We start from the raw sequence: 18,943 nt of genomic DNA, 5'->3' as shown, positions 1-18,943 counted from the left end.
CGGTGGCGTAGTGTAACTGGGCCGGCGTAAGCCCGTCTAATTCAAATGTGGAGGAGGTGGGCGTGTTTTATGTTACTTACTCGTTACCCCACGTAAATGACGCTTATTACGAACGGCGCATGCGCCGTCCGTGGACGTATCCCAGTGCGCATGCTCCAAATTACGCCGCAAAGCCTCATTGGTTTCGAGGTGAACGTAACTTACGCAAAGCCCTATTCGCGAACGACTTACGCAGACGACGCAAAATTAGACGCTGGCCCGATGTCCATACTTAACATTGGCTACGCCTCATAGAGCAGGGGTAACTTTACGCCGGAAAAAGCCTTACGTAAACGACGTAAGAAAAAATGCGCCGGGCGGACGTACGTTTCTGATTCGGCGTATCTACCTAATTTACATATTCTATGCGTAAATATACGGAAGCGCCACCTAGCGTCCAGCGTAAATATGCAACTAAGATACGACGGCGTAAGAGACTTACGCCGGTCGGATCTTAGGGAAATCTATGCGTAACTGATTCTAAGAATCGGGCGCATAGATACGACCCCGCACACTCAGAGTTACGACGGCGTAGCTTGAGATACGCCGTCGTAACTCGTATCTGAATCCGGGCCACAATCTCTACAAATCAGAGTTCTATAAATAAAATGAAGTTCTTCCCGGATCCTGACTGAAGAGGAAAGTCTGAATTTATCATGCCGATGGAGCGGCGAGTTAATGGGAATTTATAAAACAAACAGTGAAGGCGCCAAGGAGCAGAACTCGCATTCCTCCACGTTTTAATTAACAAACATCCAGGCAGAACTGAACTCACCGCGCAAATCAAGGGTAACGCTGTGCGTTTACCCTTAATGGGACAGAAGCCAATTGGATGGGAGATTGCTAGTAAACAACTGCACACCTCATATACAGGCCGAGCCAGTGACACCGTACAATACAGAGATAAAGGGGGCGCCAGAGGAGGAAAGGGGGAGTATGTGTTTTTCAAAGTCCAATCCATAATCTTCATACAGAAGACGAACGTGATGGTTCCTGATTATTCTGCACACTGAACTTCATATTCCACGTTTAGTTGCACTGTTTTGCTTAATAAATCTATAAGTATATGAAGCCCACAAGGCCTGGAATAATGGGGACAAGGAAAAGTAAAAGGGGGACGCCAAAGGAGGAAGGGGGGGCAAAGGAGACCAGGAAGGGGGGGGCAGAGGAGGAAAGGGGGGGGCGCCAGAGGAGGAAAGGGGGGGGCGGGGGACAGAGGAGGAGAGGGGGGGCGGGGGGCCAGAGGAGGAGAGGGGGGAGGGCGCCAGAGGAGGAAAGGGGGGGGAGCGCCAGAGGAGGAGAGGGGGGAGGGCGCCAGAGGAGGAAAGGGGGGGGAGCGCCAGAGGAGGAAAGGGGGGGGGAGCGCCAGAGGAGGAAAGGGGGGGCGCCAGAGGAGAAAAGGGGGGGGGGGGCGCCAGAGGAGGAAAGGGGGGGGGGCGCCCGCCAGGGCAGGAAAGGGGTCTAGGAGACAAGGAAGAGGAGACAAGGAAGAGGATAAGGGCGAAGCGCCAGAGGAGGAAAGGGCGAAGCGCCAGAGGAGGAAAGGGCGAAGCGCCAGAGGAGGAAAGGGCGAAGCGCCAGAGGAGGAAAGGGCGAAGCGCCAGAGGAGGAAAGGGCGAAGCGCCAGAGGAGGAAAGGGCGAAGCGCCAGAGGAGGAAAGGGCGAAGCGCCAGAGGAGGAAAGGGCGAAGCGCCAGAGGAGGAAAGGGCGAAGCGCCAGAGGAGGAAAGGGGGAAGCGCCAGAGGAGGAAAGGGGGAAGCGCCAGAGGAGGAAAGGGCGAAGCGCCAGAGGAGGAAAGGGCGAAGCGCCAGAGGAGGAAAGGGCGAAGCGCCAGAGGAGGAAAGGGCGAAGCGCCAGAGGAGGAAAGGGCGAAGCGCCAGAGGAGGAAAGGGCGAAGCGCCAGAGGAGGAAAGGGCGAAGCGCCAGAGGAGGAAAGGGGGAAGCGCCAGAGGAGGAAAGGGCGAAGCGCCAGAGGAGGAAAGGGGGAAGCGCCAGAGGAGGAAAGGGGGAAGCGCCAGAGGAGGAAAGGGGGAAGCGCCAGAGGAGGAAAGGGGGAAGCGCCAGAGGAGGAAAGGGGGAAGCGCCAGAGGAGGAAAGGGGGAAGCGCCAGAGGAGGAAAGGGGGAAGCGCCAGAGGAGGAAAGGGGGAAGCGCCAGAGGAGGAAAGGGGGAAGCGCCAGAGGAGGAAAGGGGGAAGCGCCAGAGGAGGAAAGGGGGAAGCGCCAGAGGAGGAAAGGGGGAAGCGCCAGAGGAGGAAAGGGGAAGCGCCAGAGGAGGAAAGGGGGCTAGGAGAAAGAGACAAGGAAGAGGAAAGGGGGAAAACATGTTTTTTCATTTATTAAGGAAAAGGGGACACTGGAGGAGGAAAGGGGGATGCTGAAGGGAGAAACAGGGACACTGGAGGAGGAAAAGGGGACAGAGGGCTTTGGTTCCTAATGAAGGGCAGTCTCATACACATCAGGGACAGTCCAATCCATATTCTTCATACAGAAGACTAACGTGATGGTTCCTGATTATTCTGCACACTGAACTTCATATTCCACGTTTAGTTGCACTGTTTTGCCCAATAAATCTATAAGTATATGAAGCCCATGAGGCCTGGAAGAATGCAGCCGAAGTAAGCCGCTGCACGGCCAGCCATGGAAGGGTTAACCCCCGCACGTTGTGCAATAGAGAAGGCCATAATCTGATTAGCGCTGCTGATGCCTTTTGAAGGCAGCAGAAGGATTAGTGTGCAATAAGCGCTCTCTTAAGAGACGCGCCACCAGCGTTTTACTGTGACTTTCAAAGACTTGGAGTCTTGGCTCGGCACAGCCGCCATGCCACCCGGGAAATCAGAGCGGGCGAGGCGGCGGTACAGGAATGAGGCCGGGAGAATCTGGATAAAGTAGGATTTACAATCACAAGAAATGCAAACACTCCAACACACTCTCAGACAAATTGCTTCTTGTATTATATTAGGGAAGAGCGGGCCGGGGGAGGGGAAGTGGTAGCAGCTGGAGGAGATCCCTCAAGTGCAACTACAATCTACTTTAAATAAAAAGAAAATCATGGTGGCCAGCAGTGTGACAACTGTACCAGAACGTCGCTAAATGAGCGTCGCATGAGCCCGCTGCACGTTCCGAGGAACGAGGGGGAAAGAAATCTAGATTTAGGATGTACAATCCTAACCGTACAGGAACCTGTGTAGCCACTCCACCTCATTAAACCTGGAAATAGCGCCCCCTATTCTGCAATCTGGACGCTCTCTGCATTGAGTGTGTATTCTGTATCTGGACTGGAGTCGGATTCCTCTGGGTGCTCCCCCTTCCTCCAACAATTACACACTGGACCGACTCTCCCGTAATTTAGGACTACAGGATGGTGACAATGGTGGACCATGTCTACACAACGTTGGCCCGGCTTGTAACGTCCACCAGGACTTCATATGAAAGGCTGAAAACACAGGAGCACATCTGGGAAACTGTGAGAGTCCATGGAAGGACAGAGCAGCTAGGAAGGTGTAGAGAGAGTCCATGAGGGACAGAGCAGCTAAGAAGGTGTAGAGAGAGTCCATGAGGGACAGAGCAGCTAAGAAGGTGTAGAGAGAGTCCATGAGGGACAGAGCAGCTAGGAAGGTGTAGAGAGAGTACATGAGGGACAGAGCAGCTAGGAAGGTGTAGAGAGAGTCCATGAGGGACTGAGCAGCTAGGAAGGTGTAGAGAGAGTCCATGAGGGACAGAGCAGCTAGGAAGGTGTAGAGAGAGTCCATGAGGGACAGAGCAGCTAGGAAGGTGTAGAGAGAGTCCATGAGGGACTGAGCAGCTAGGAAGGTGTAGAGAGAGTCCATGAGGGACAGAGCAGCTAGGAAGGTGTAGAGAGAGTCCATGAGGGACAGAGCAGCTAGGAAGGTGTAGAGAGAGTCCATGAGGGACTGAGCAGCTAGGAAGGTGTAGAGAGAGTCCATGAGGGACAGAGCAGCTAGGAAGGTGTAGAGAGAGTCCATGAGGGACAGAGCAGCTAGGAAGGTGTAGAGAGAGTCCATGAGGGACAGAGCAGCTAAGAAGGTGTAGAGAGAGTCCATGAGGGACAGAGCAGCTAGGAAGGTGTAGAGAGAGTACATGAGGGACTGAGCAGCTAGAAAGGTGTAGAGAGAGTCCATGAGGGACAGAGCAGCTAAGAAGGTGTAGAGAGAGTCCATGAGGGACAGAGCAGCTAGGAAGGTGTAGAGAGAGTACATGAGGGACAGAGCAGCTAGGAAGGTGTAGAGAGAGTCCATGAGGGACTGAGCAGCTAGGAAGCTCCAAGAAAGATGCAGAGCTGAGGTGCAACATCTGTGCATACACACTGGGACGTGTTTCATGGTCAGGAGGGCCAAAAAGGTACTGATGGTCATGAAGATCCTGAAAAGGTACCCAGATCAGTAAATCTGCCTCAAGAGAGCCAAGATGCTGAATGTTTTGTTTCAGGGATGGTGAGAACCCCCTGTGTGGGAAGACATACCTGTATGAATTGTTACTCTCTTTTAAATAAAAGTGGGCAGGAAAGTGCTGAAAACGATATCTAGTGTGGAGTAAACTCGCGGTTTTGTCGCTACCACTGAGCTCAGAAACCCCAACGTGTCACAGGCTTTACATCTGCATTTAAAGTGGTAGTAAAGCCAACCACACAACTTGCACCTACAGGTAAGCCTAGATTAAGGCTCACCTGTAGGTGCAAGAGATAGGAAAAGGGAGATATTTTCACAAAAACAGCGCACAAGCGTGCTGTTTTTGTGAATGGCATTATTGGGGTTAATGCCGCGTTTTCGCGCATGCGCGGGGATCTGCTGGTCCCGTGCACATGCATGGGAGTGACGCCATCGCCGCTCCAGCCAATCACAGCGCCGGAGTGGCGATAGCAGGAAGGAACTACGAGGGGGCATGGCAGCGGACAGGACCGAGGAGGACTTCGGGGGCTTCAATCGCAGGTAAGTGCCACATAATGAGCTAGTATGCTGTGCATACTAGCTCATTATGCCTCTCTCTTGCAGGTGTTTTTTTTTTTTTGTAAAGGTTTACTTCCTCTTTAATGCCATCTTGTTCTCCAGTATGTTTTTAGCTCACAGGTCCCTGCACTGGTGTATTAATGCATTAAGGCCCCCTCGGGGGTATACAGGGATCCTGTGGAAGTCTAATGGGATCCTATAGACCAGGGGTCTCCAAACTTCTCAAACAAAGGCCCACTTTATTGTCCTTCAGACTTTAGGAGGGCCGGATTGTGGCCAGCAGGGGCAGAAATGTCACAGGCCCAGCATTAGTAAGAATAAATATGGCCTTAGGGTTGGTCAATAGGAGGAGTATTCCCCATATTAGTAAGAGGAATAGTACCCCATCATTGGTATCGATGGAAGATATAGCTTATTGTTTGGGTCAGTCGGAGGAATAGTGCCTCAAGGGCCGGATAAAGGCTAACGAAGGGCCACATCTGGCCCTCGGGCCGCAGTTTGGAGACCCCTGCTATAGACGTATACCCAGTAGGGTGACCACATTTCCAAACTACCATTCAGTGTGCAGTCCTATGGACGGGATCTGACTGAAGGACAACGACGTGGACAGGAGATGGTTAACATTCTCTTTCACATCCCCGGCATCTGATTACAATCCTGATTAAAGCAAAGATGAAGGCAGGTGTTCCAGTGCTCATTAATGAAAGGAGCGGATGTGGATCGGCGCTCGGCTCCCACACACAGGTACAAGGTCTGCCAAAACCCCCTCGCACTGCGCCGGCCTGGGAATCCTCCATTATTAATGACTGCACAGATGCTGCGGACGCATGAGCAACAATGGGCACTAGATCAACGCCTGCTTCTGCTTCTAACAAAACAGGCGGCAGAGCGGCCATCTTGTTAAAGACGACGACTCTGAACTAATGGATTTAACCCTTTTGTGACCAGAGGGGATCGATCCCCAAGTCGCGTTTAGCCGTGTCAGCATGAGTCGGGTAACTTACTAATCCGCATGCCAAAATGATCCTTCTACTGTTTTCATAAGGAAGTCTAATGCCGCGTACACACGATCATTTTTCGGCATGAAAAAAACGTTGTTTTTCAAAAACAGAATTTAAAATGATCGTGTGTGGGCTACACATCATTTTTCAGGTTCTGAAAAACGGAAAAAAAAAGATTCAAACATGCTGCATTTTTTAACGTCGTTTTAAACTATGTCGTTTTTCGGGTTGTAAAACATGATCGTGTGTGGGCTAAAACGACGTAAAAAAACAGAAGCAAGTTATGAGACGGGAGCGCTCGTTCTGGTAAAACTACCGTTCATAATGGAGTAAGCACATTCATCACGCTGTAACAGACAGAAAAGCGCGAATCGTCTTTTACTAACACGGAATCAACTAAAGCAGCCCCAAGGCGAATGGAACTTCCCCTTTATAGTGCCGTCGTACGTGTTGTACGTCAATGCGCTTTGCTAGATCTAGATTTTTTTTAAACGATGGTGTGTGGGCAACATAGTTTTAATGATGAAGTTGGGAAAACTTCGTTTTTTGGACATGCTGAAAAACAAAGTTTTTTTCATGCTGAAAAATGATCGTGTACTTTATTTTTTTATGTATTATTTGTTTTGAATACTGGAATTGTACCTGACAATCAAAGTATTAAACAATAGCGGCAACACTGCCATCAGAGTGCAGCTCCATCAGCTTCCCGAAGCCATATTCTGCAAATGAAGCAACCAGCCTGTGCGTAGAGTCTGTCGTGGCTGAAAAGTTCACATAATTAGAAAACATTCTAATTGGTTTTCGATCATTAGAGGGTGTGGGAAGTGACCGTGAGAGGCTCTTCTAATTGGTAGGACCTGCGTCACAGCAGAAATATAGATAAATGTACCCTCAGCAGAAGGCATCTGGCAACAAGACAACCCACTGAATGCAGGAATTGGTAAACTTGGTAATAACCCTAAACATAAAAAAACACAAAAGAAACGTGCTCCTGTCGCTTTACAACACAAGATATAGCACAGTGCTTTTGCCATGTGAATTGTCCCTTTCTATGTTGTACAATACCTGGCTGATCCTGCCTGTTCCCTTCTTTAAAGTGGTTGTATACCCCACTTTTTTACTTTTACCTACAGGTAAGCCTATAATAAGGCTTACCTGTAGGTATAAAGAATATTTCCTAAACCTGTACGGTTTAGGAGATATTCCCCCCGCAATGCGCCGCTGATCGCAGCGGCGCATGCGCAGCAGGGATCCTCGGCTAAAGGACCGGCAGCCGCCGGACCTTGCCGAATTAAAGTCTCCTGCGTGCATGTTAAAAAAAAATAACAGGGTATACAACCGCTTTAAGCTGACCACTTTTATCATGGCTGCCGATCTCTGATAGTGTGGTCAGTTTACGAGCCTCCATCTTCCAACTCTCTTCAGTGTCTCTGCATCTCCCCCCTCCCACGGTCTCTTCTGTAGTCTGTGTATGATAAATGAATCTCCTCTCTGCCCCTCCATATTAAAAGGAGTTGTAAACCCTCATGGTTTTTCACCTTAATGCATTCTATGCGTGGAGGTGAAAAACCTTTTGTGCTGCAGCTGCCCCTCAGAGCCCCCCCTTTTTCTTATTTAAACCCGATCGCTCCAGACATGAGCTTGTGCCCAGAAACTCCAGTCGCTGTCTCGGGTCCTCATTGGATAGATTGATAGAAGCGGGAGCCATTGGTTCCAGCTGCTGTCAATCAAATCCAGTGACACGGGAGCCAGGGACGGTGCAGAGTCCTGCTGTCTGTGTCAATGGACGCAGCAGCGGGACTCAGGAGTGTGCCCGCACTGGTGCCCCCAGGGAAAACGTCTCTGTGAGGGGACCTGATAAAGAGGTGGCGCTGGGAGCGCCGCCAGAACAACCCAGAAAAGGAGGATCGAGGCCACTCTGTGCAAAACTTTTGCACAGAGCAGGTAAGTATAACATGTTTGTCATTTTACAAGAAAAAAAATAAAAAAATCGAACCTTTACAAATCACTTCAAGTACAGTGCATGTATGTTTGTAATTGTAATTATAAAGCCAAATACTTTTTTTTGCCCAGCTCTGCTGTGGGGTCACATGTCCTCCCTCCGCTAGCTTGCATACGTCAAATGGGAATCTCAGCGCGCCCGCGACCCACTGCTGGGTACTAGTAGAGGACGTACCTGTACGTACATGTGCCCAGCCGTGCCATTCTGCTGATGTATATGTGCAGGAGGCGGTCCTTAAGTGGTTAAGGGATGGATTTGGTAGATTTCTGGTTCTCTACATCAGTGTTTCTCAACCTTTTTTAGTCAAGGAACCCTATAAAATTATGCACACTCAACGCACCCCATTCTAAAATGTTAATAACTAAACTAATAGTTTTCCTTATTGCAGCAGCAGCAGCCGCCACACATGGGGGCCATTGAACATTACAGGTGATTTTATTTCCTCCACCTTTGCAAACTGGTACTGACTAGCATTCTAGTGTTTATCTTCTCCCTAATCTGCTCTCCTTTATCCGCCAACGTGACCCCAGTGCTGAGGGGCAAGCAAGGATACTGTGCAGGACCCCCGACGACTTCCTTATCAAATTATGACATCATTGATCGTCCGAATGCCAGTGGCTGGCGCCCAAGGTTGCAATCATGCACAATAAAAACCTGTGACTGTGAGTAACAAAAAAGGCAGACGTGATCCACTCACTGGCTTGCTGAACATTTTTGGGCAATTTGGGTAATTTTTAGGCATTTTGCCAAGGCACCCCTGAAGAACCCAGAAGACACCCCAGGGTGGCTGAATATGGTTGCTCAACATTGTCTATTTTCGAGTTCGGATTAGCTTAGTAATTATCATGTCTTTCTTCTATACCAGAAAGGAAAGTCCAATGAACACAGCACTACACACCTTATTGAAGACCCAGATCTCGCCATTGACAGTGGGTCGTGGGACTCCATGTCCATTATAGTGAAAAAGCACTCTCTCCTCCTTTGCGTTTCTCCTGAGGGATGTGCAGAGTTTCTTCACCTCGTCTACGGTGGGGTCCAGGCTTTGCTTGTAGCGGGCCTGATGAACAAGAGTAAAAAAAGACGTGATTATTGAGACTTCAACACATTACAAGTCTAGCTCTGATTTTCTGAGAGATCCCAGGAAACCCTTCAGGTGACTGAAAAATTAGACTTGAATTAAAAAAGAACTCTGACGTATCAGCATCAAACTTTGCAGATACAAATGAAAGGGACAGTAGATGCAAATTAGGTAAACCCCACAATATAAAGCATTAATATAAATATAAAAGTACATTACAGTCCATCACAGACAGACAAGCTTGTAAACTATCTAGATGGTTCAAACCCAACTCTCTCCTATACCTGCTAGAAGCATCAACCAAATGCTGATATTCCAAAGCTGATAGAAAACGGACTAAAGCAGACATGTGACCAGGCTATGGCCATTAACACTTTGACAAGCAGTAGGGGAGCTTTAAAAGAAGTCCTGGTTAACCTCTGTAGCTGCAGGCACTGTGGAGGGATTCATCCTCAACATTTACAACAAAAAATACTGTTAACAGCCCTCTGCATTCATAGCACAGCTCATCCCGCTCCCATCTCCCAGCATTGAGTTGGCAACCTGCTAATCGTCTAATCCAGTTGAGATATAAGGCTACTGGGGAGGCGGGCACGACATCACCACCACACTGTGCAGGGACCACCCTGTCAGATCCCCGCTCTCCCCTTTGGGGGGATCGGAGGAACACAGACCGTCTGTCCGTGTTCACCTGATCCGATGACGGATGGAAAAATAGGATTTTTCTCCGCCTGCAAAATCGGAGCATAGCGGGGACCAATGAGATTGGGTGTCGGCGGATGTACATCCGCCGACACCCGCTATCCCATAGGGATTAATGTCCATATTTTATCCGGAAACATTACACAGCACGTGTAGGGTTAGGCAGCCACCAGATTTGGGGGGGGGGGGGGGTCAAACACATTCCTTGTCATGCACTACACACCAACTTCTCCCACATGGTTTACATTGCACATGAGCACAGTCCAACCTTAGGAGAAAGGAAGGTCTGACTCCTCCATTAAGTTCTTTATATCGCTATAGTGGTCACCAGCAAGAGCAAGGAGGTCCCAATTCCTCTATATAGATCTTCATGTCACTACAGAGGCCACCAGCGGGAGGAAGGAGGTCCCAATTTCGCTATATAGATCCTTGTATTACTAGAGGGATCACCAGGAAGAAGGAGGTCCTGATTCCTCTATATAGATCCTTGTATTACTAGAGGGGTCACCAGCATGAGTAAGGAGGTCAAAATTCATCTGTATAGATATTTATATGACTAGAAAAATTGGGACCTCCTTCCGGTGACCCCTCTATATAGATCTTTATATCACAAGAGGGGTCACCAGCAGGAGGAAGGAGGTGCCGATTCCTCTATATAGATCTTTATATCACTAGAGGGGTCACCAGCAGGAGGAAGGAGGTCCTGATTCCTCTATATAGATCTTTATATCACTAGAGGGGTCACCAGCAGGAGGAAGGAGGTGCCGATTCCTCTATATAGATCTTTGTTAATTTCACAGATTTTGTTGGCGGGTGGCCGGTCGGTTCCCGTTTCCCTTTCTTGCTTTCTCTTCTAGTCAGTAAACACTTGCTTGCATGAAACAAAAGCTTTGCCGCTAAATGAAATGAACCCATATAATGGGCCGAGTCTCCCCTGCAGGGGAAGCCCAGGGGAGGATCTGCACAGATTGCCAGATATAAAATGTTATTGAGTAACTGAATTAACAAAATATAGAGCTCTTCCCGATAGTCAGCTGCGTGCCCACTCCCCTCATTTGCTGGTACGTGTGAAGATGAAATGCAATATCCCTGCGGCTCAAAGTCATTACAGAATCTACGCTTTATAAATTTAAATTTAAAAAAAAGAAAAGAAAAAAAACGGAAGCTATTCAGGAGGTAGCAGAGGACAGCACAGAGAACAGTAATGGTCTTTGTATCGAGTTAAAAAAGTAGATCAGAGGCTCAACTGCTAGGGGGTGGAGGGGGTCCGGTGTTAGGTCACCTTTACAGTTTTTCTGTAGAAGTGAACACTTTAAACTGACCACACTAGGAAGGAGAGTGCATGCATCTCAACGTGGCCAGCTTTCTGGGTGTGCTGGGAGAACAGGCTGCCTGTCCTCCAATGTGCAGACTTGTGCCGACGTTCCCCTGCACAGCTCTTTACTGGGAAGATTAGGGTACTGCTGTTTCTCTACCCCCACCTCGTTAAGCCTCTTATGCAGCTGAGAACAGAGGCTATGTTAACATTTATAAAAAAGAGGGGGGGATAAAATATAATATAATTATGTATATCTATGTATATCTATGTATATCTATGTGTATGTGTATGTGTATATATATATATATATATATATATATATATATATATATATATACACCTGCGCCTTTCATGTCGCTCCTCAGGCAAGGTCAGCAGGGTCGCTTGGAAGACTGTCAACGCTATTTCAAGGATTGGTGCTTGGATTCCAGGTGGAACCGGTAGCACCAGATCCCATCCCCTGTGACGAACAGATCTTCCACTTACCTAAATCTTAGCGGACGATGGTGCGCACCGTGTCCTTGCCAATGCCCAATTCCGCCATAAATTGTAGAGTCAGTCGCCGATCTTTTGCCAGCATTTGTTGCACTCTCTCGAACAAGTCTGGGGTTCTGCTTGTCGACAGCCGATCAAAACACGGCTCATCCTTAGTCGTTTCCTTCCCGTGGCGAAAGCGTTTGAACCGTCTTAAAATCGTAAACGCATTTTTTGTACACGGCTTCCACCCTATACACTTGCACCAATATTTCCTGCATCTACGTTACTACCAATTTGTAGCAGAACTTGAGGTTCACCCGTTCCATTGCACTGTGACGCTGGGCCCCAGAGCGTCTGCGGTCAGAGAGGGAGAAGCTGGGGCCTCAGAGCGTCAGCAGTTAGAGGGAGAAGGCGGGGCCCCATAGTGTTTGCAGTCAGAGAGGGAGAAGCCGGGGGGCCCAGAGCGTCTGCGGTCAGACAGGGTGAAGCCGGGGGGCCCAGAGCGTCTGCGGTCAGACAGGGTGAAGCCGGGGGGCCCAGAGCGTCTGCGGTCAGACAGGGTGAAGCCGGGGGGCCCAGAGCGTCTGCGGTCAGACAGGGTGAAGCCGGGGGGCCCAGAGCGTCTGCGGTCAGACAGGGTGAAGCCGGGGGGCCCAGAGCGTCTGCGGTCAGACAGGGTGAAGCCGGGGGGCCCAGAGCGTCTGCTGTCAGACAGGGTGAAGCCGGGGGGCCCAGAGCGTCTGCGGTCAGACAGGGTGAAGCCGGGGGGCCCAGAGCGTCTGCGGTCAGACAGGGTGAAGCCGGGGGGCCCAGAGCGTCTGCGCTCAGAGAGGGAGAAGGAGCGCCTGTGGTCAGAGAGGGAGAAGGTGGAGCCCCAGAGTGTCTGCGGTCAGAGAGGGAGAAGGTGGAGACCCAGAGTGTCTGCGGTCAGAGAGGGAGAAGGTGGAGACCCAGAGCATCTGCGGTCAGAGAGGGAGAAGCCGGGGTCCCAAAGCATCTGCGGTCAGAGAGGGAGAAGGTGGAGCCCCAGAGTGTCTGCGGTCAGAGAGGGAGAAGATGGAGCCCCAGAGTGTCTGTGGTCAGAGAGGGAGAAGATGGAGCCCCAGAGCATCTGCGGTCAGAGAGGGAGAAGCCGGGGTCCCAAAGCATCTGCGGTCAGAGAGGGAGAAGCCGGGGGCCCCAGAGCGTCTGCGGTCAGAGAGGGAAAAGCCAGGGCCCCAGAGCATCTGCGGTCAGAGAGGGAGCTCATACTTACTACGCTCCACAGCGGGTTTACCCTGACAATGACGAGTACTCAACGTGTCTCTAAATAGCCATGAGCATGCGCACTCTCCTGGCCCATGTTGCCTTTGGGATATCGAACCATTTACCAAACTTTTTAGACACATCTCATATATAAAACACATACAAAACATTTAGCCTTCCATTTCGATTTAAATTTTTTTTATAGATTGTTTTAGAAGGAGAGGGTCACATATACTTTAAGTCCAGTGAAGCCTTTTTCTCCAGGCTTGTCTCCAATAATAAGCAGGACTCTTCTTTCTGGTAAAGATGGGGCTGCAGCTTGTGTCTGGTCAGGGACTGGGGGGGGGGGGTGAAAGGAGCTCCCGATGATGTGACATTATTAAGGGGAGCATCTATGGCCCTCAGATCATGTTCCCTTCCCCCAACTGGGAAGTCTCTTTTTGAAAGAGCCCATGCCAAGTATTTGGAGGTTCGGCTTTCACAGGTCCTGAAGAAGTGAGGTCCACCTGGCTTTGGCCATGCACCCCTTTAGAAACTTTCGTTCCCGCGGGGGTCAATGGTTGGAGGCCCTTCATCTTCAAAAGTTGGACCATTACTGTGCCCTTGTGGACTTTTGTGCTGCGATTTTACGGTTCACTTTTTTTGTTCTCAGGGATCAATAAGCACCGAAAAGGTGGTTTACTATTCACAACAAATGTTTGGAAAGAATACCAACACATTTTTTCGGGCTCCTCCTTTTTTTAGGTCTTGTAAGTTGGCCACGTACGATAACACTGGACAACAGTAAATTCGGGGAAATGAAGATGAAGCGATTCCAGCTTGGGCTGCTTGTCTGACAGCCAACCCATCTACTTAATCTTCATTAGACTGAAACGCGTTGGCTATACTTTCTAAACTCTGGCTGTGAATAGTAAAGTTTCACTAGGCTTGAGTTGTGGCACTCTCATTCTGTTGTATGGACTTTTAAATCTGCATTGAATTCCGCTATAAATCAAAATTAAAACCAGTTTGCACCATTTTCTTACAAACTACGTCCGGGGGCGGTTACAATTAGCCAGGAACCGGATGGCGCAGCTGTCGGTAAAGCTGCTGCGTCCTTTGGTCCGAACATGGCTCATCCTTAGTCGTTTCCTTCCCGTGGCGAAAGTGTGTGAACCGTCTTAAAGTCGTAGACACATTTTCTGTTCACGGCTTCCATCCCGTACACTTGCACCAATATTTCCTGCGTCTCCCCCCCCAATTTGTAGCATAACATGAGGTTCACTCGTTCCATTACACTGTGACGTGGGGGCCCAGAGCGTCTGCGTTCACAAAGGGCGAAGCCAGGACCCCAGAGCGTCTGCGGTCAGAAAGGGCGAAGCCGGGGACCAAGAGCGTCTGCGGTCAGAAAGGGCGAAGCCGGGGACCAAGAGCGTCTGCGGTCAGAAAGGGCGAAGCCGGGGACCAAGAGCGTCTGCGGTCAGAAAGGGCGAAGCCGGGGACCAAGAGCGTCTGCGGTCAGAAAGGGCGAAGCCGGGGACCAAGAGCGTCTGCGGTCAGAAAGGGCGAAGCCGGGGACCAAGAGCGTCTGCGGTCAGAAAGGGCGAAGCCGGGGACCAAGAGCGTCTGCGGTCAGAAAGGGCGAAGCCGGGGACCAAGAGCGTCTGCGGTCAGAAAGGGCGAAGCCGGGGACCAAGAGCGTCTGCGGTCAGAAAGGGCGAAGCCGGGGACCAAGAGCGTCTGCGGTCAGAAAGGGCGAAGCCGGGGACCAAGAGCGTCTGCGGTCAGAAAGGGCGAAGCCGGGGACCAAGAGCGTCTGCGGTCAGAAAGGGCGAAGCCGGGGACCAAGAGCGTCTGCGGTCAGAAAGGGCGAAGCCGGGGACCAAGAGCGTCTGCGGTCAGAAAGGGCGAAGCCGGGGACCAAGAGCGTCTGCGGTCAGAAAGGGCGAAGCCGGGGACCAAAAGCGTCTGCGGTCAGAAAGAGCGAAGCCGTGGTCCCAGATGGATGGTGCAGCTGATGTCAGTACAGCTGATGCGTCCTTTGGGTAACACTGACCGTTCGCAGGGTCCCCCTACTTGTTGCGTGGAGCAGAAAACTTAAATTTTATCGATTCTGGAACAGCTCAGAATCCCTGTTCTGTAAAGCGAATGAGGCAACTGCGCCGCGCATGGCGGACAAGAAGTGGCTAACGAGCTCCATACACAATGTACCAACCAGATGGCTTGCTTACTACCAACTATTAGACGTCGGTAGCTTTTGTCTCCTAAACATCCGTTCTCAGAAGCACTTGACCTAATTTTGACGCGTAGCGGTTTTTCCGTGCAGCCCACGCGCTCTGCGCAGCAACGAAGGGTTATTTCTAAGCGTCTTTTCGATACTAGCTCATTTTCTGATCCTCCCTGAATCTGGGTCTGTGTAGACGCAGCACTAACGCATTCTTCTCACTGTCCACCCATGGACTGAAGTTTAGAGTAGAATTGGTCATTGCACCCGAACTCCAGGCCAGGCCGCTAAACGTACGGATGGGAGCGGTTTTGCCTGCTAAAAGAATTTGTAATTTCTGTCCATCTGGTCCTAGGTTTTACACAGCTCTGCTACAAAGCACAGGGGCAGGAGTCACGATTTTTCTCTGCTCCAGCAGCCCTCCAAACTTTCCTACGGAAGAAAGAGCTGGGTGCTCAGCGCTCAAAAGCCAACTGATTAGGACCAGTAGAAGCTGCTATAAGAACCCGGGTGCCTGTCTGGTCCGCAGCCAGAGAAATCCAGGTGAAACAAAGAGAAGTGGCGGCACATTCAGAAGGAAAATCAAAAACATTTTATGAATATACATATAAATCAAAAATATATTCAGCTCCGATTAATTTTTTCCCCCTTTTGTCTATGTTGTGCTTTCATGTATGACATGAGATCCAAAAGGTTCCTCAGTGGACGCGTTTCACACGAATGTGCTTACTCATCACTACTTTTTCTACTCTGATCTTTCCTCCACATTAATAAAACTGCCCATTCCAAATAAATAGAGTCAAGGAAACCGATACTTCTCTCTCTATTAAGCTACCCCATTCTCACAGACCCCTCCCCCTTAAAACACCCCATTGTTTTTTTTAGAATTGTCATCATTGGTGGCCGGCTTCTTCCTCCTCCCACGTCATCTCACACATGTCCCGTACAAGATCTGGCACGGCTTATTTTATAACAAGCCACTCCTTCACCAATAAACCCAATTGGGGTGAAACGCGTCAGTGGCCATGGCTTGCGGTGAGGACCATGTCTGTAAGCTCGTTACATCCAATAAACCTCAGGATGTGACGACATTTAAAGCACATGGGAGCGGTGCTGTTTTCTTTTTAACTTCTACAGTAAGCGGATCCGAATGTTACGCAGCACATGCGCTGTATGACGCAGAGCTAAAAAAGGACTTTTCCTGAGATTTCACGGCTCGCACTTTACACAGGAAGGTGAGGTAGCCTTTCCAGGGGGCAGCTGGAAAGCACCGACTACGTCACCAGTGCCTCCAAAGATGTAGGAAGTGAAATTATTAAAGGGGTTGTAAACCCTTGTGTTTTTTCACCTTATACATCAGGGGTATGCAATTAGCGGACCTCCAGCTGTTGCAAAACTACAAGTCCCATCATGTCTCTGACTCTGGGTGTTATGCTTGTGGCTGTCAGAGTCTTGCTATGCCTCATGGGAATCATAGTTCTGCAACAGCTGGAGGTGCACTAATTGCATATTCCCGTTATACATTAAGGTTGAGTTGAGTCGAGTTGTGTGGTATCTTGATATAGAGCGGTCTTACCCCGAAAGGTCCCGACGCGCTTAGCGGAGTCCCTGGAGAAAAGAACCCAGGGAATAGGAGCTGCAAGAAAGCAGCATGAAGGATGAAAAAATGCCTAGCAGTGGCCGGCCCACCAGGCTCCCCCCTTTTACTTACCTGAGCCCTGAATTTCCCTCGGCGGGGATGCGCCACTCTCCATGGGGTCCCTGCTCTTGATTGGATTGACAGCAGTGCAGTCATTGGCTCCCGCTGCTGTCAATCAAATCCAATGACGCGGGTGTACGGGACGAGTCATACATTCGGCCGCCCTAGCCGCCGAATGAATGACTCAGGAGTGCCCCCCGGGAGAACTCTTCTCCTAGGGGGCTATCTGATGCAGGGAGGAGCCTTGAGACCCGCCGGTACCCGCAGGGACCCCAGAAGTCTGTGTTTGGGGCAATACAAGCTGCACAGTGGAGGGAAGTATGACAAGTTTTTTTATATATAACAAACATGATCCTTTAGTATCACTAAGTAGACAAAAATTTCCATTTTATATAGGAATGTGCTGTCTGTTCAGCATGCACATTGCCGGCTGGTGAGTTCATCTGTCACTTTGCTCTCTCAGCCTGTCAGTGTTCTCCTAGTGCTGCCGTTTCCTTTCTTCAGCCTAAACTCTGATCACAGCTCTCCACTTATGAGTCGACAGAACAGCGTGGAGCACAACGGCGTGGAGCACAACGGCGTGCACAAACATCGCACGTCAGCAGCAGAGCTGCGTGCATTAGCTGGTGGTGGAGAACAAAGTCCGTTGAATAATCGATGAGAGGAACCAGCAGGGAGATGATGGAGAGACTTCTGTGAGGTCAACACGCTTCTGGTGCCAATGAGATGCAAATCTGCGGATTCTGCTCGCCTCTCACTTTTCTTTGTTTTCTGTCGTTTCTTGTAACTTGCTGACGGGTAAAACGCGGCGGGCTGGGACTCCACAGAGGTCTGAGACAGCAAATCAGCGCCTTCTGTAGCTCCCCGGCCAAAAAAAGGATTTCGTATTGATAACGACTCGCAGCCAAAGACTGGCTCACGCCAGATAGATCCATCACCGAGCAGCACCGTCTGGACGGTGGAATCCGTAACACCCACCTACAGAGCAGGGAGGGGGCGGAGTCACACTGACCTGGCAGATTTATAACTGCAGGTAAAAATGGTTTCATAAAAATTGATTATCTGCTTTTTAATGATCGAATATTCTCTGTGCAACCACAGTTCATGTACGCAGTCTGCCCTCCCTAAATTATTGGCACCCAACTTGAGGCCCTCTGGCACTTTGTGTGGATCTCAGGGGCCCCTGCAGACACGGATCTGCATTTTCCTATTGTGCCGTTATAGTAGTGATTACTAGCAGCCACGTCATGGCTCTCCAAGACCGTCTCCTGCGACAGGTCATCGATCTCCAAGACCGCCTCCTGCGACAGGTCAGCGCTCTCCAAGACCGCCTCCTGTGCCGGGTTCAGCACTCTCCAAGACCGCCACCTGCGACAGGTCATCGCTCTCCAAGACCACCTCCTGCGACAGGTCATCGATCTCCAAGACCGCCTCCTGCGACAGGTCATCGCTCTCCAAGACCGCCACCTGCGACAGGTCATCGCTCTCCAAGACCGCCACCTGCGACAGGTCATCGCTCTCCAAGACCGCCACCTGCGACAGGTCAGCGCTCTCCAAGACCGCCACCTGCGACAGGTCAGCGCTCTCCAAGACCGCCACCTGCGACAGGTCAGCGCTCTCCAAGACCGCCACCTGCGACAGGTCAGCGCTCTCCAAGACCGCCACCTGCGACAGGTCAGCGCTCTCCAAGACCGCCACCTGCGACAGGTCAGCGCTCTCCAAGACCGCCACCTGCGACAGGTCAGCGCTCTCCAAGACCGCCTCCTGCGACAGGTCAGCGCTCTCCAAGACCGCCTCCTGCGACAGGTCAGCGCTCTCCAAGACCGCCTCCTGCGACAGGTCAGCGCTCTCCAAGACCGCCTCCTGCGACAGGTCAGCGCTCTCCAAGACCGCCTCCTGCGACAGGTCAGCGCTCTCCAAGATCGCCTCGTGCGACAGGTCAGCGCTATCCAAGATCGCCTCCTGTGACAGGTCAGTGATATCCAAGATCGCCTCTGGCGACAGGTCAGCACTCTCCCTGACCGCCTACTGTGCCAGGTCAGCGCTCTCCCTGACCACTTCCTTGGCCGTGTCCACATATGGAACCGTCTCATGGACAACGTACGCCATCTCTGACCATCTCCTGGACCGTGTTCCCAGTCTCTGATCGTATTCTGTACAATGTGCGGTGTCTCTGACCATCTCTTGTATGATGTCCATGGTCTGACTACATAT

General features: G+C 50.7%; 1 protein-coding gene across 1 annotated transcript in view; it reads right to left on the bottom strand.

The window, feature by feature from the left end:
* Positions 1 to 18,943, bottom strand: part of RPTOR (regulatory associated protein of MTOR complex 1) — a gene marked incomplete at its 3' end in the record, with an annotated part of 186,144 nt that overhangs the window by 86,713 nt on the left and 80,488 nt on the right. Inside the window, 1 exon segment of the mRNA XM_040330942.1 lies at positions 8,906 to 9,064. Coding sequence (XP_040186876.1) covers positions 8,906 to 9,064 — 159 coding nt within the window.

The sequence above is a fragment of the Rana temporaria genome, chromosome 12 (genome assembly GCF_905171775.1).
Source record: "Rana temporaria chromosome 12, aRanTem1.1, whole genome shotgun sequence".
NCBI classification, from domain to species: domain Eukaryota; kingdom Metazoa; phylum Chordata; class Amphibia; order Anura; family Ranidae; genus Rana; species Rana temporaria.
This window is presented reverse-complemented; position numbering and strand designations above follow the sequence as displayed.